Below are 12,500 nucleotides of genomic sequence, written 5' to 3' on the forward strand. Positions count from 1 at the left end.
TGCATCCTCATGTTTCTAATGTTCCTGCTGATACCCGAGATCCTCGTTTATGCCTAACTCCTCCTCGTCTCTCCCTCAATAAACCAACGCTATCTCTCCCGTTGGCTCATCCGACTTCTCCTCTCCCCTCCCATTCCCCAATCCCATTCCCATCCGACCTTTCTCTCCCGGTACTCCTCCACGCCATAGTGAGTCCCACAGCATAATTGGAGGAGTAGAAACATAGAAACATAGAAACATAGAAACATAGACAATAGGTGCAGGAGTAGAGGCCATTCGGCCCTTCGAGCCTGCACCGCCATTCAACGTGAGTATAGGAGCAAAGAGGTCCCACTGCAATTGTACAGGGCCCTGGTGAGACCACACCTGGAGTATTGCGTGCAGTTTTGCTCTCCTAATTCGAGGAAAGACATTCTTGCCTTAGAGGGAGTACAGAGAAGGTTCACCAGACTGATTCCTGTGATGTCAGGACTTTCAATATGAAGAAAGACTGGATAGACTCATAGAAACATAGAAACATAGACAATAGGTGCAGGAGTAGAGGCCATTCGGCCCTTCCATCTAGCACCGCCATTGAATATGATCATGGCTGATCATCCAACTCAGTATCCCATCCCTGCCTTCTCTCCATACCCCCTGATCCCCTTAGCCACAAGGGCCACATCTAACTCACTCTGAAATATAGCCAATAGATAGAAACATAGAAATTAGGTGCAGGAGTAGAGGCCATTCGGCCCTTCGAGCCTGCACCGCCATTCAATATGATCATGGCTGATCATCCAACTCAGTATAAGGAGGACAGCAAGAAGGTATTCCAACACTTTAACTCGCTCAAAGCAACCACTAGAATAATTAGTTAGGCAAAAATGCTGCAGAAACTCAGCGGGTGCAGCAGCATCTATGGAGCAAAGGAAATAGGCAACGTTTCGGGCCGAAACCCAGAAGGGTTTCGGCCCGAAACGTTGCCTATTTCCTTCAGGGTTTCAGGCCGAAACGTTGCCTATTTCCTTCGCTCCATAGATGCTGCTGCCCCCGCTGAGTTCCTCCAGCATTTTTGTCTACCTTCGATTTTCCAGCATCTGCAGTTCCTTCTTAAACACTAGAATAATTAGACGGCCCAAGAATAACTTGGGGGGGGGGGATCTTGCATTGCTTTAAGACCTTAAATTGATTCACTTTTATTTCTATAGCACATTTAGAAACATAGAAACATAGACAATAGGTGCAGGTGTAGAGGCCATTCGGCCCTTCGAGCCTGCACCAGCACCGCCATTCATTTGGTCTCCAAATCTGAGGAAGGACATTATTGCCATAGAGGGAGTACAGAGACGGTTCACCAGACTGATTCCTGGGATGTCAGGACTGTCTTATGAAGAAAGACTGGATAGACTTGGTTTATACTCTCTAGAATTTAGGAGATTGAGGGGGGATCTTATAGAAACTTACAAAATTCTTAAGGGTTTGGACAGGCTAGATGCAGGAAGATTGTTCCCGATGTTGGGGAAGTCCAGGACAAGGGGTCACAGCTTAAGGATAAAGGAGAAATCCTTTAAAACCGAGATGAGAAGAACTTTTTTCACACAGAGAGTGGTGAATCTGTGGAACTCTCTGCCACAGAGGGTAGTCGAGGCCACACAGTTCATTGGCTATATTTAAGAGGGAGTTAGATGTGGCCCTTGTGGCTAAAGGGATCAGGGGGTATGGAGAGAAGGCAGGGATGGGATACTGAGTTGGATGATCAGCCATGATCATATTGAATGGCGAATGGTGCTGGCTCGAAGGGCCGAATGGCCTCTACTCCTGCACCTATTGTCTATGTTTCTACGCAGGCTCGAAGGGCCGAATGGCCTCTACTCCTGCACCTATTGTCTATGTTTCTACGCAGGCTCGAAGGGCCGAATGGCCTCTACTCCTGCACCTAATTTCTATGTTTCTAAGCAGGGACTCCCTGAAATTGGGGAAGTCAATGTTCCTACTGGGGTGTAAACCGCCCAACGTCACCCGTCCCTTGGCACCGTAGATGCCTCACCCGCTCGACGAGATCCTCCAGCCTATTTTTGTCTTACCGTCGATTTTTTTTTTTCAGCGCTTGCAGTTCCTTCTTAAACTGTTTGTGTCCTGTCAGTCCCAGCAGGTGGAGAGGGGGACCTTGTACAGACCCCAGCAGGACAGCGAGGGAGAGGGCAGGCACGAACTGGAGATGAAGCTGGGAGTGGAGGAGGGAGCTTCGGAAACCTCGGTCTTGAGCGATATGGTGGCCCTCATCTCCAACAGGCCCAAGAGCAGGAAGAAGGTCCTCGTATACCTGTCCTTGGCCTCATTGTTGCTCCTGCTCATTGGTTAGTGTCTTGTCGGGCGGGGTGGGGTGTGTGTGTGACCCGATAGATTCCCCCCCCCACAATTGGACGGGCGCTGCCAGCTGATGCCAGGGATGGCACTGGCAGTCAACGAATGCAGGCATTAGACAGGCAGCATCTCTGGAGAGAAGGAATGAATGGGTAACGTTTCATAGACACATAGAAACATAGACAATAGGTGCAGGAGTAGAGGCCATTCGGCCCTTCGAGCCTGCATAGAAACATAGACAATAGGTGCAGGAGTAGAGGCCATTCGGCCCTTCGAGCCTGCATAGAAACATAGACAATAGGTGCAGGAGTAGAGGCCATTCGGCCCTTCGAGCCAGCATAGAAACATAGACAATAGGTGCAGGAGTAGAGGCCATTCGGCCCTTCGAGCCTGCACCATTCGCCATTCAATATGATCATGGCTGATCATCCAGCTCAGTATCCCATCCCTGCCTTCTCTCCATACCCCCTGTCCATGCCCCTTTAGCCACATCTAACTCCCTCTTAAATATAGCTAATGAACTGTGTGGCCTCAACTACCTTCTGTGGCAGAGAATTCCAGAGATTCACCACTCTCTGTATGAAAAAAAGTTCTTCTCATCTCGGTTTTAAAGGATTTCCCCCTTATCCTTAAGCTGTGACCCCTTGTCCTGGACTTCCCCAACATTGGGAACAATCTTCCTGCATCTAGCCCTGTCCAACCCCTTAAGAATTTTGTAAGTTTCTATAAGATCCCCCTCAATCTTCTGAATTCTAACGAGTACAAGCCGAGTCTATCCAGTCTTTCTTCGTATGAAAGTCCTGCAATCCCAGGAATCAGTCTGGTGAACCGTCTCTGCACTCCCTCTATGGCAATAATGTCCTTCCTCCGATTTGGAGACCAAAACTGTACGCAATACTCCAGGTGTGGTCTCACCAAGACCCTGTACAACTGCAGTAGAACCTCACTGCTCCTATACTCAAATCCTTTTGCTATGAATTCTAACATACCATTCGCTTTCTTCACTGCCTGCTGCACCTGCATGCCTACTTTCAATGACTGGTGTACCATGACACCCAGGTCTCACTGCATCTCCCCCTTTCCTAGTCGGCCACCATTTAGATAATAGTCTATCTTCCTGTTTTTGCCACCAAAATGCATAACCTCACATTTATCCACATGAAGAAGGGTCTCGACCCGAAATGTCATCCATTCATTCAATAGACAATACACAATAGGTGCAGGAGTAGAGGCCATTCGGCCCTTCTAGCCAGCACCGCCATTCAATGTGATCACGGCTGATCATCCCCAATCAGTACCCCGTTCCTGCCTTCTCCCCTGACTCCACTATCTTTAAGACCCCTATCTAGCTCTCTCTTGAAAGCATCCAGAGAACCGGCCTCCACCGCCCTCTGAGGCAGAGAATTCCACAGACTCACAACTCTCTCTCTGTGTGAGAAAAATTGTTTCCTCATCTCCGTTCAAAATGGCCGACCCCTTATTCTTAAACTATGTGTGTGTGTGTGTGTGTGGCCCCTGGTTCTGGACTCCCCCAACATCGGGAACATGTTTCCTGCCTCTAACAAGCCTGCACCGCCATTCAATATGATCATGGCTGAAACATAGAAACATAGACAATAGGTGCAGGAGTAGAGGCCATTTGGCCCTTTGAGCCTGCATAGAAACATAGACAATAGACAATAGGTGCAGGAGTAGAGGCCATTCGGCCCTTCGAGCCAGCACCATTCGCCATTCACTGTGATCATGGCTGATCATCCCCAATCAGTTCCCCGTTCCTGCCTTCTCCCCATATCCCCTGACTCCGCTATCTTTAAGCTCGCTCTTGAAAGCATCCAGAGAACCGGCCTCCACCGCCCTCTGTGAGGCAGAGAATTCCACAGACTCACGACTCTCTCTCCCTCAGCCTTCCTCCTGGGATACGTGACGTTCCGTAACACCTGCCGCTCGTGCCCGTCGGACACGGAAGAGTGTATGGCGGCCAGCGCCGTTAACGAGGTGGACTATGGGTGGCAGAACACGGACTACAGCTCGGAGACCACACTGCACTGGGATGACCTCAGGACCATGTTGAATAAGTACCTGGACAAGGAACAGCTCACCGACAACATCAGGTGTGTAGATGCACAGGGGCACAGAGATACAGAGACACAGAGACACACGGAGACACACAGAGACACAGAGACAATAGACAATAGACAATAGACAATAGACAATAGACAATAGACAATAAACTTTCATTTCACTGCACATCTCGTATGTGTATGTGACAAATAAACTTGACTTGACTTGACTTGACAATAGGTGCAGGAGTAGAGGCTATTCGGTCCGACACACACACAGAGAGACACACACACAGACACACACACACACACATCAGACACACACACACACACACACAACACATCTGAACACATACAGAGACACACACACGCTCATACGCATATGCTGACGAGCACACACACACACACACACACACACACACACACACACACACACACACACACACACACACACACACACACAGAGACACACGGAGACACAGAGAGACACACGGAGACACACGGAGACACACAGAGATACACGGAGATACACACACAGACACAGACATAGAGACACACAGAGACACACAGAAACATACACACACACACACAGACACACAGACACACACACAGACACACACACGCACACACACACACACAGACACACAGAGACACACACACACACACAGACACACACACACACACACACACACACACACACACACACACACAGAGACAATAGACAATAGACAATAGGTGCAGGAGTAGAGGCCATTTGGCCCTTCGAGCCAGCACTGCCATTCAATATGATCACGGCTGATCATCCCCAATCAGTACCCCGTTCCTGCCTTCTCCCCTGACTCCGCTATCTTTAAGAGCCCTATCCAGCTCTCTCTTGAAAGCATCCAGAGAACCGGCCTCCACCGCCCTCTGAGGCAGAGAATTCCACAGACTCACAACTCTCTGTGTGAGAAAAAGTGTTTCCTCGTCACCGTTCTAAATGGTCCACAGAGACACACACAGAGACACACACACACACACAGACACACACAGAGACACACACACACACACACAGACACACACACACAGACCCTATCTAGCTCTCTCTTGAAATCAAGTCATGTCCTCTTGTTTGAATCCTCCCTACTCTCAGTGGGAAAAGCTTGTCCACATCAACTCTGTCTATCCCTCTCATCATTTTAAAGACCTCTATCGTCCCCCCTTAACCTTCTACACTCCAGAGAATAAAGACCTAACTTATTCAACCTATCTCTGTAACTTAGTTGTTGAAACCCAGGCAACATTCTAGTAAATCTCCTCTGTACTCTCTCTATTTTGTTGACCATGATATAAATATATACACACATGAATAAATAAACTGATGCAAAGTGCAAATAATCAGATAATGGGCTATTAATGTTCAGAGTTTTGTCCGAGCCGAGTTTCTAACTTAGTTGCTGAAACCCAGGCAACATTCTAGTAAATCTTTATTTAAGATTAGGGTTAGGGTTTAAGGATAAGGGGGAAGTCTTTTAGGACCGAGATGAGAAAATCATTTTTCACACAGAGAGTGGTGAATCTGTGGAATTCTCTGCCACAGAGGGTAGTTGAGGCCACACAGTTCATTGGCTATATTTAAGAGGGAGTTAGATGTGGCCCTTGTGGCTAAAGGGATCAGGGGGTATGGAGAGAAGGCAGGGATGGGATACTGAGTTGGATGATCGGCCATGATCATATTGAATGGCGAATGGTGCAGGCTCGAAGGGCCGAATGGCCTCTACTCCTGCACCTATTGTCTATTGTCTATTGTCACCCATTCCTTCTCTCTAGAGATGCTGACTGTCCCACTGAGTTACTGCAGCATTTTGTGTCAGCCTAGGAATAGAGTTATTGAACTTGGTTTGAATGGCCTCTACTCCTGCACCTATTGTCTATGTTTCTATGTTTCTATGTATACACAGGGGATTTACACAGAGGCCTCACAAGTGGAATAGATTTGGGTCTCTCTTCATCTAAAGCAGTGGTTCCCAACGTGGGGTGTTGCCCCACAGGGGGGCAATTTGATTTTTAAGGGGGGCAACTGAGGACTGATGAGGTCTGGGTCCAAATTTTCGATTTTTTTTTTTTTGGATTTTCCATCAGGTAAACATATGTAATTTATGTTTCAGATGTTATTTTGAGTAAATAATTTTTTCGGGGGTGATAAAAGGTCTTTATTGTGTAGTTTCATTATTATTATTTTAATACCACCTAATGTTTTTTTCTTTTTTTTTTACAATTTTTTAGTAATTTCTTGCTCAGAACTTTAACTGTCTTTTGTTTAATTCATTTTTCTTTTTCATGGAGGCCATGTTCTTTTGAAGCGAGGTATTGGCGTTTTAAACTTCTTCAGCTGAAACGCAGTTCACTTTTTAAATGATAACCATATAACCATATAACAATTACAGCACGGAAACAGGCCATCTCGGCCCTACAAGTCCGTGCCGAACAACATTTTTTTTCCCCTTAGTCCCACCTGCCTGCACTCATACCATAACCCTCCATTCCCTTCTCATCCATATGCCTATCCAATTTATTTGTAAATGATACCAATGAACCTGCCTCCACCACTTCCACTGGAAGCTCATTCCACACCGCTACCACTCTCTGAGTAAAGAAGTTCCCCCTCATGTTACCATATAACCATATAACAATTACAGCACGGAAACAGGCCATCTCGACCCTTCTAGTCCGTGCCGAACACATAATCTCCCCTAGTCCCATATACCTGCACTCAGACCATAACCCTCCATTCCCTTCCCATCCATATAACTATCCAATTTATTTTTAAATGATAAAAATGAACCTGCCTCCACCACCTTCACTGGAAGCTCATTCCACACAGCTACCACTCTCTGAGTAAAGAAGTTCCCCCTCATGTTACCCCTAAACTTCAGTCCCTTCATTCTGAAGTCATGTCCTCTTGTTTGATAAGAAGTGGTGAGTCTGAATTATATAGAATTACTAGACCAAGTGCAGACCCGTTGGGTCTGCTCCCCCAATGGTGTGATCCCCCAACCCAATATTCCACCATGCACCCGTCTCCTCCAACGGAACTGAAGCCGTTCTCAAAAGTAAGATTCCAGCACTCCCCTGCCTCTTTAGAAAAAATCCCTGCATGCTGCAGCAGTGAAAAGTTCAGAGTGTTCCTGTCTTGCAACTTTGGTTCGAAGTGTGTTGGAAGCTGAGGAAGGAGCAGCCGTCAACGCATCGAAAGGCAGGAAGGGATCCGTACTGCAGGCGGGCGGACGGATTTGAGTTTTATATATATACTAGACCAAGTGCAGACCCGTTGGGTCTGCTCCCCCAATGGTGTGATCCCCCAACCCAATATTCCGCCATGCACCCATCTCCTCCATTGGAACTGAGCCCGTTCCCAAATGTAAGATTGCAGCCCTCCCCTGCCTGCTGCAGCAGTGAAAAGTTCAGAGTGTTCCTGTCTTGCAACTTTGTTTCGAAGTGTGTTGGAAGCTGACATGTAAATGGAGAAGCCTGTTTATTTTTGAAATACTTGGGGGTGGGTGGGGTGGGGAGGGGGGGGGGGGGGGGGAAGGATTTGATTAAAAACATGTACTTCAACACGACGAAATGAAATGAGGAGCGGATACTTAGAAAGAAAAGCGAAATCTCTACCGAGATGGAAAATATCTCGGAGATTGAGCGTCTGGATTGGGCGTGGCAATGAATCAAAGGCAGAAATGCAGCCGGACTGCAGCCGGACGGCAGGCGGACGGCAGGCGGACTGATTTGAGTTTTATATATAGATAGATAGATAGATAGAGATAGATAGATAGAAATAGATAGATAGAGAGAGATATATATAGATAGATAGATAGAGATAGATAGATTAGGTGGGGCATGGCCAAAAAAAGGTTGGGAACCACTGATCTAAAGTCAGCCCTGCGTTGACTGGTCCGTACGCAAGAACGAAGCTTTTCACTGTACCTCGGTACGCATGGCGATAAACCAATCTGATCGACTATTCCTTACAGGGCCATGAGCCAGAGGCCTCACCCAGCTGGGTCGAGAGAACTGCAGCGGCTCGATAAACTCGTCCTGAGCAAGCTCCACTCGTACCAGCTCAATCATGTATGGACAGACTCACACTATGTCACACTGCCTTACCCCGACAGGTAACGAGAGGGGGGGGGGGGGGGGGGGGGGGTGGGGGGGGTGGGGGGGGGGGGGGGGGGGGGTGGGGGGATAATACATTATTTATATAACATATACAACTCTATGTTCACCAGATCGATCCCTGGGATGGCGGGACTGTCATATGAGGAAAGATCGAAAAGACTAGGCTTGTATTCGCTGGAGTTTAGAAGGATGAGTGGGGGGATCTTATAGAAACAGAGGCAATGCAGCGTAGGTTCACCAGATTAATCCCTCCGGGATGGCGGGACTGCCATATGAGGAAAGATCGAAAAGACTAGGCTTGTATACAGTTGTACAGGGTTCTGGTGAGACCACATCTGGAGTATTGTGTACAGTTTTGCTCTCCGAATTTGAGGAAGGACATCCTTGTGATTGAGGCAGTGCAGCGTAGGTTCACCAGATCGATCCCTGGGATGGCGGGACTGTCATATGAGGAAAGATTGAAAAGACTAGGCTTGTATTCACTGGAGTTTAGAAGGATGAGGGGGGGGATCTTATAGAAACATATACAATTATAAAAGGACTGGACAAGCTAGATGCAGGAAAAATGTTGGGCGAGTCCAGAACCAGGGGCCACACACACACACACAGTCTTAGAATAAAGGGGAGGCCATTTAAGACTGAGGTGAGGAAAACATTTTCAGTTGTGTGAGTCTGTGGAATTCCCTGCCACAGAGGGCAGTGGAGGCCAAGTCACTGGATGGATTTAAGAGAGAGTTAGATAGAGCTCTAGGGGGTAGTGGAGTCAAGGGATGTGGGGAGAAGGCAGGCACGGGTTATTGATTGGGGACGATCAGCCATGATCACAATGAATGGCGGTGCTGGTGCTGGTGCTGGCTCGAAGGGCCGAATGGCCTCTACTCCTGCACCTATTGTCTATGTTTCTATGTTTCTATGTCTAGGCTTGTATTCACTGGAGTTTGGAAGGATGAGGGGCGGGAGGATCTTATAGAAATATATAACGTTATAAAAGGACTGCCATAGAGGGAGTGCAGAGACGGTTCACCCCAGACTGATTCCTGGGATGTCAGAACTGTCTTATGAAGAAAGACTGGATAGACTAGGTTTATACTCTCTAGAATTTAGAAGATTGAGAGGGGGATCTTATAGAAACTTACAAAATTCTTAAGGGGTTGGACAGGCTAGATGCAGGAAGATTGTTCCCGATGTTGGGGAAGTCCAGGACAAGGGGTCACAGCTTAAGGATAAGGGGGAAATCCTTTAAAACCGAGATGAGAAAAACTTTTTTCACGCAGAGAGTGGTGAATCTCTGGAACTCTCTGCCACAGAGGGTAGTTGAGGCCACACAGTTCATTGGCTATATTTAAGAGGGAGTTAGATGTGGCCCTTGGGGCTAAGGGGATCAGGGGGTATGGAGAGAAGGCAGGTACGGGATACTGAGTTGGATGATCAGCCATGATCATATTGAATGGCGGTGCAGGCTCGAAGGGCCGAATGGCCTACTCCTGCACCTAATTTCTATGTTTCTATGTTTCTATGTCTAGGCTTGTATTCACTGGAGTTTGGAAGGATGAGGGGGGGATCTTATAGAAATATATAACATTATAAAAGGACTGGACAAGCTAGATGCAGGAAAAATGTTGGGCGAATCTTCAAGGGTTCAACTTTGGTCTTAACTAATGTTTTTCTCTTCACATCCCTAAAGAAGGGTTTGTACTCACCTCCTGCTTTATATTCTTGCCTGGTGGGGATAGGATCGCGGGGATAGCCTGGTCGTCACGGTAACGATGGGCCAAAGGGCCTGCTCCCCGCGCTGGATCTCTGGAACTAAAGGAAAGTCTTACTAATCCCAATTCTGTCCCATTCCCATCAGCTCATCCCCTAACTATCTGTGGATGGTGGATTCGAACGGAGCGATCCTGGAGAAGATACATCTGACGGATCAGGATGCGTTCTTGGCCTACAGTGCAACGGGGAACGTTACGGTAATATGAGCGGCCTTGACCTTATTATCTAAATGGTGGCCGATTGGGAAAGGGGGAGATGCAGCGAGACCTGGGTGTCATGGTACACCAGTCATTGAAGGTAGGCATGCAGGTGCAGCAGGCAGTAAAGAAAGCAAATGGTATGTTAGCTTTCATTGCAAAAGGATTTGAGTATAGGAGCAGGGAGGTTCTACTGCAGTTGTACAGGGTCTTGGTGAGACCACACCTGGAGTATTGCGTACAGTTTTGGTCTCCTAATCTGAGGAAAGACATTCTTGCCGTAGAGGATTTGAGTATAGGAGCAGGGAGGTTCTACTGCAGTTGTACAGGGTCTTGGTGAGACCACACCTGGAGTATTGCGTACAGTTTTGGTCTCCTAATCTGAGGAAAGATATTCTTGCCCTAGAGGATTTGAGTCTAGGAGCAGGGAGGTTCTACTGCAGTTGTACAGGGCCTTGGTGAGACCACACCTGGAGTATTGCGTACAGTTTTGGTCTCCTAATCTGAGGAAGGACATTATTGCCATAGAGGATTTGAGTCTAGGAGCAGGGAGGTTCTACTGCAGTTGTACAGGGTCTTGGTGAGACCACACCTGGAGTATTGCGTACAGTTTTGGTCTCCAAATCTGAGGAAGGACATTATTGCCATAGAGGGAGTACAGAGACGGTTCACCAGACTGATTCCTGGGATGTCAGGACTGTCTTATGAAGAAAGACTGGATAGTCTTGGTTTATACTCTCTAGAATTTAGGAGGTTGAGAGGGGATCTTATAGAAACTTACAAAATTCTTAAGGGGTTGGACAGGCTAGATGCAGGAAGATTGTTTCCGATGTTGGGGAAGTCCAGGACAAGGGGTCACAGCTTAAGGATAAGGGGGAAATCCTTTAAAACCGAGATGAGAAGAACTTTTTTCACACACAGAGAGTGGTGAATCTCTGGAACTCTCTGCCACAGAGGGTAGTTGAGGCCACACAGTTCATTGGCTATATTTAAGAGGGAGTTAGATGTGGCCCTTGTGGCTAAAGGGATCAGGGGGTATGGAGAGAAGGCAGGTACGGGATACTGAGTTGGATGATCAGCCATGATCATATTGAATGGCGGTGCAGGCTCGAAGTGCCGAATGGCCTCTACTCCTGCACCTAATTTCTATGTTTCTATGACCTTTCACCTCTCGCCGGCTAGGTCAAGTGCCATCGATGGCCGATGGCTTTAGTTCTTACTCTAAATCCGTTAGTTTATAGACACAAAACGCTGGAGTAACTCAGCGGGACAGGCCCCTTAAGATTGTTAAGGGTTTGGACACGCTAGAGGCAGGAAACATGTTCCCGATGTTGGGGGAGTCCAGAACCAGGGGCCACACACACACACACACACACACACACACACACACACACACACACACACACAGTTTAAGAATAAGGGGTCGGCCATTTCGAACGGAGACGAGGAAACACTTTTTCTCACAGAGAATTAGTTGTGAGTCTGTGGAATTCTCTGCCTCACAGAGGGCGGTGGAGGCCGGTTCTCTGGATGCTTTCAAGAGAGAGCTAGATAGGGCTCTTTAAAGATAGCGGAGTCAGGGGAGAAGGCAGGAACGGGGTACTGATTGGGGATGATCAGCCTTAGAAACATAGAAACTAGGTGGAGGAGTAGAGGCCATTCGGCCCGTCGAGCCTGCACCATTCGCCATTCAATACGATCATGGCTGATCACAATCACGGTGAATGGCGGTGCTGGCTCGAAGGGCCGAATGGCCTCTACTCCTCCACCTATTGTCTATTGTCAATTGTCTAACTTCAAGTAACCATTGCTCTCTCCATCCCCTCTCCCTTCCCATTTCTCCCATCAGTCCTGACTGTCTCCGACTCCATTTTGTCTCCGTCCCGCCCCGATCTCCCCGGACGCTGCCCTGTCCCGGCTGAGTTACTCCACCATTTTGTGTCTGTCTTTGGCCTGTGCCTGACAAAATGGCACC

The 12,500-nt window shown here is 47.8% G+C and overlaps 1 protein-coding gene across 1 annotated transcript in view; it reads left to right on the forward strand.

Annotated features, from left to right (window-relative positions):
• Positions 1-2,125: 2,125 nt before the first annotated feature.
• The window catches only part of LOC129715542 (transferrin receptor protein 2-like), a gene marked incomplete at its 5' end in the record, with an annotated part of 24,350 nt that continues 13,975 nt past the window's right edge, over positions 2,126-12,500 (forward strand). The window contains 4 exons of the mRNA XM_055665417.1: positions 2,126-2,339; positions 4,250-4,457; positions 8,417-8,557; positions 10,414-10,525. Coding sequence (XP_055521392.1) covers positions 2,126-2,339; positions 4,250-4,457; positions 8,417-8,557; positions 10,414-10,525 — 675 coding nt within the window. The remainder of the gene's footprint in view (positions 2,340-4,249; positions 4,458-8,416; positions 8,558-10,413; positions 10,526-12,500) is intronic.

This window comes from Leucoraja erinacea, unplaced genomic scaffold (assembly GCF_028641065.1).
Source record: "Leucoraja erinacea ecotype New England unplaced genomic scaffold, Leri_hhj_1 Leri_1230S, whole genome shotgun sequence".
Lineage (NCBI taxonomy): Eukaryota > Metazoa > Chordata > Chondrichthyes > Rajiformes > Rajidae > Leucoraja > Leucoraja erinaceus.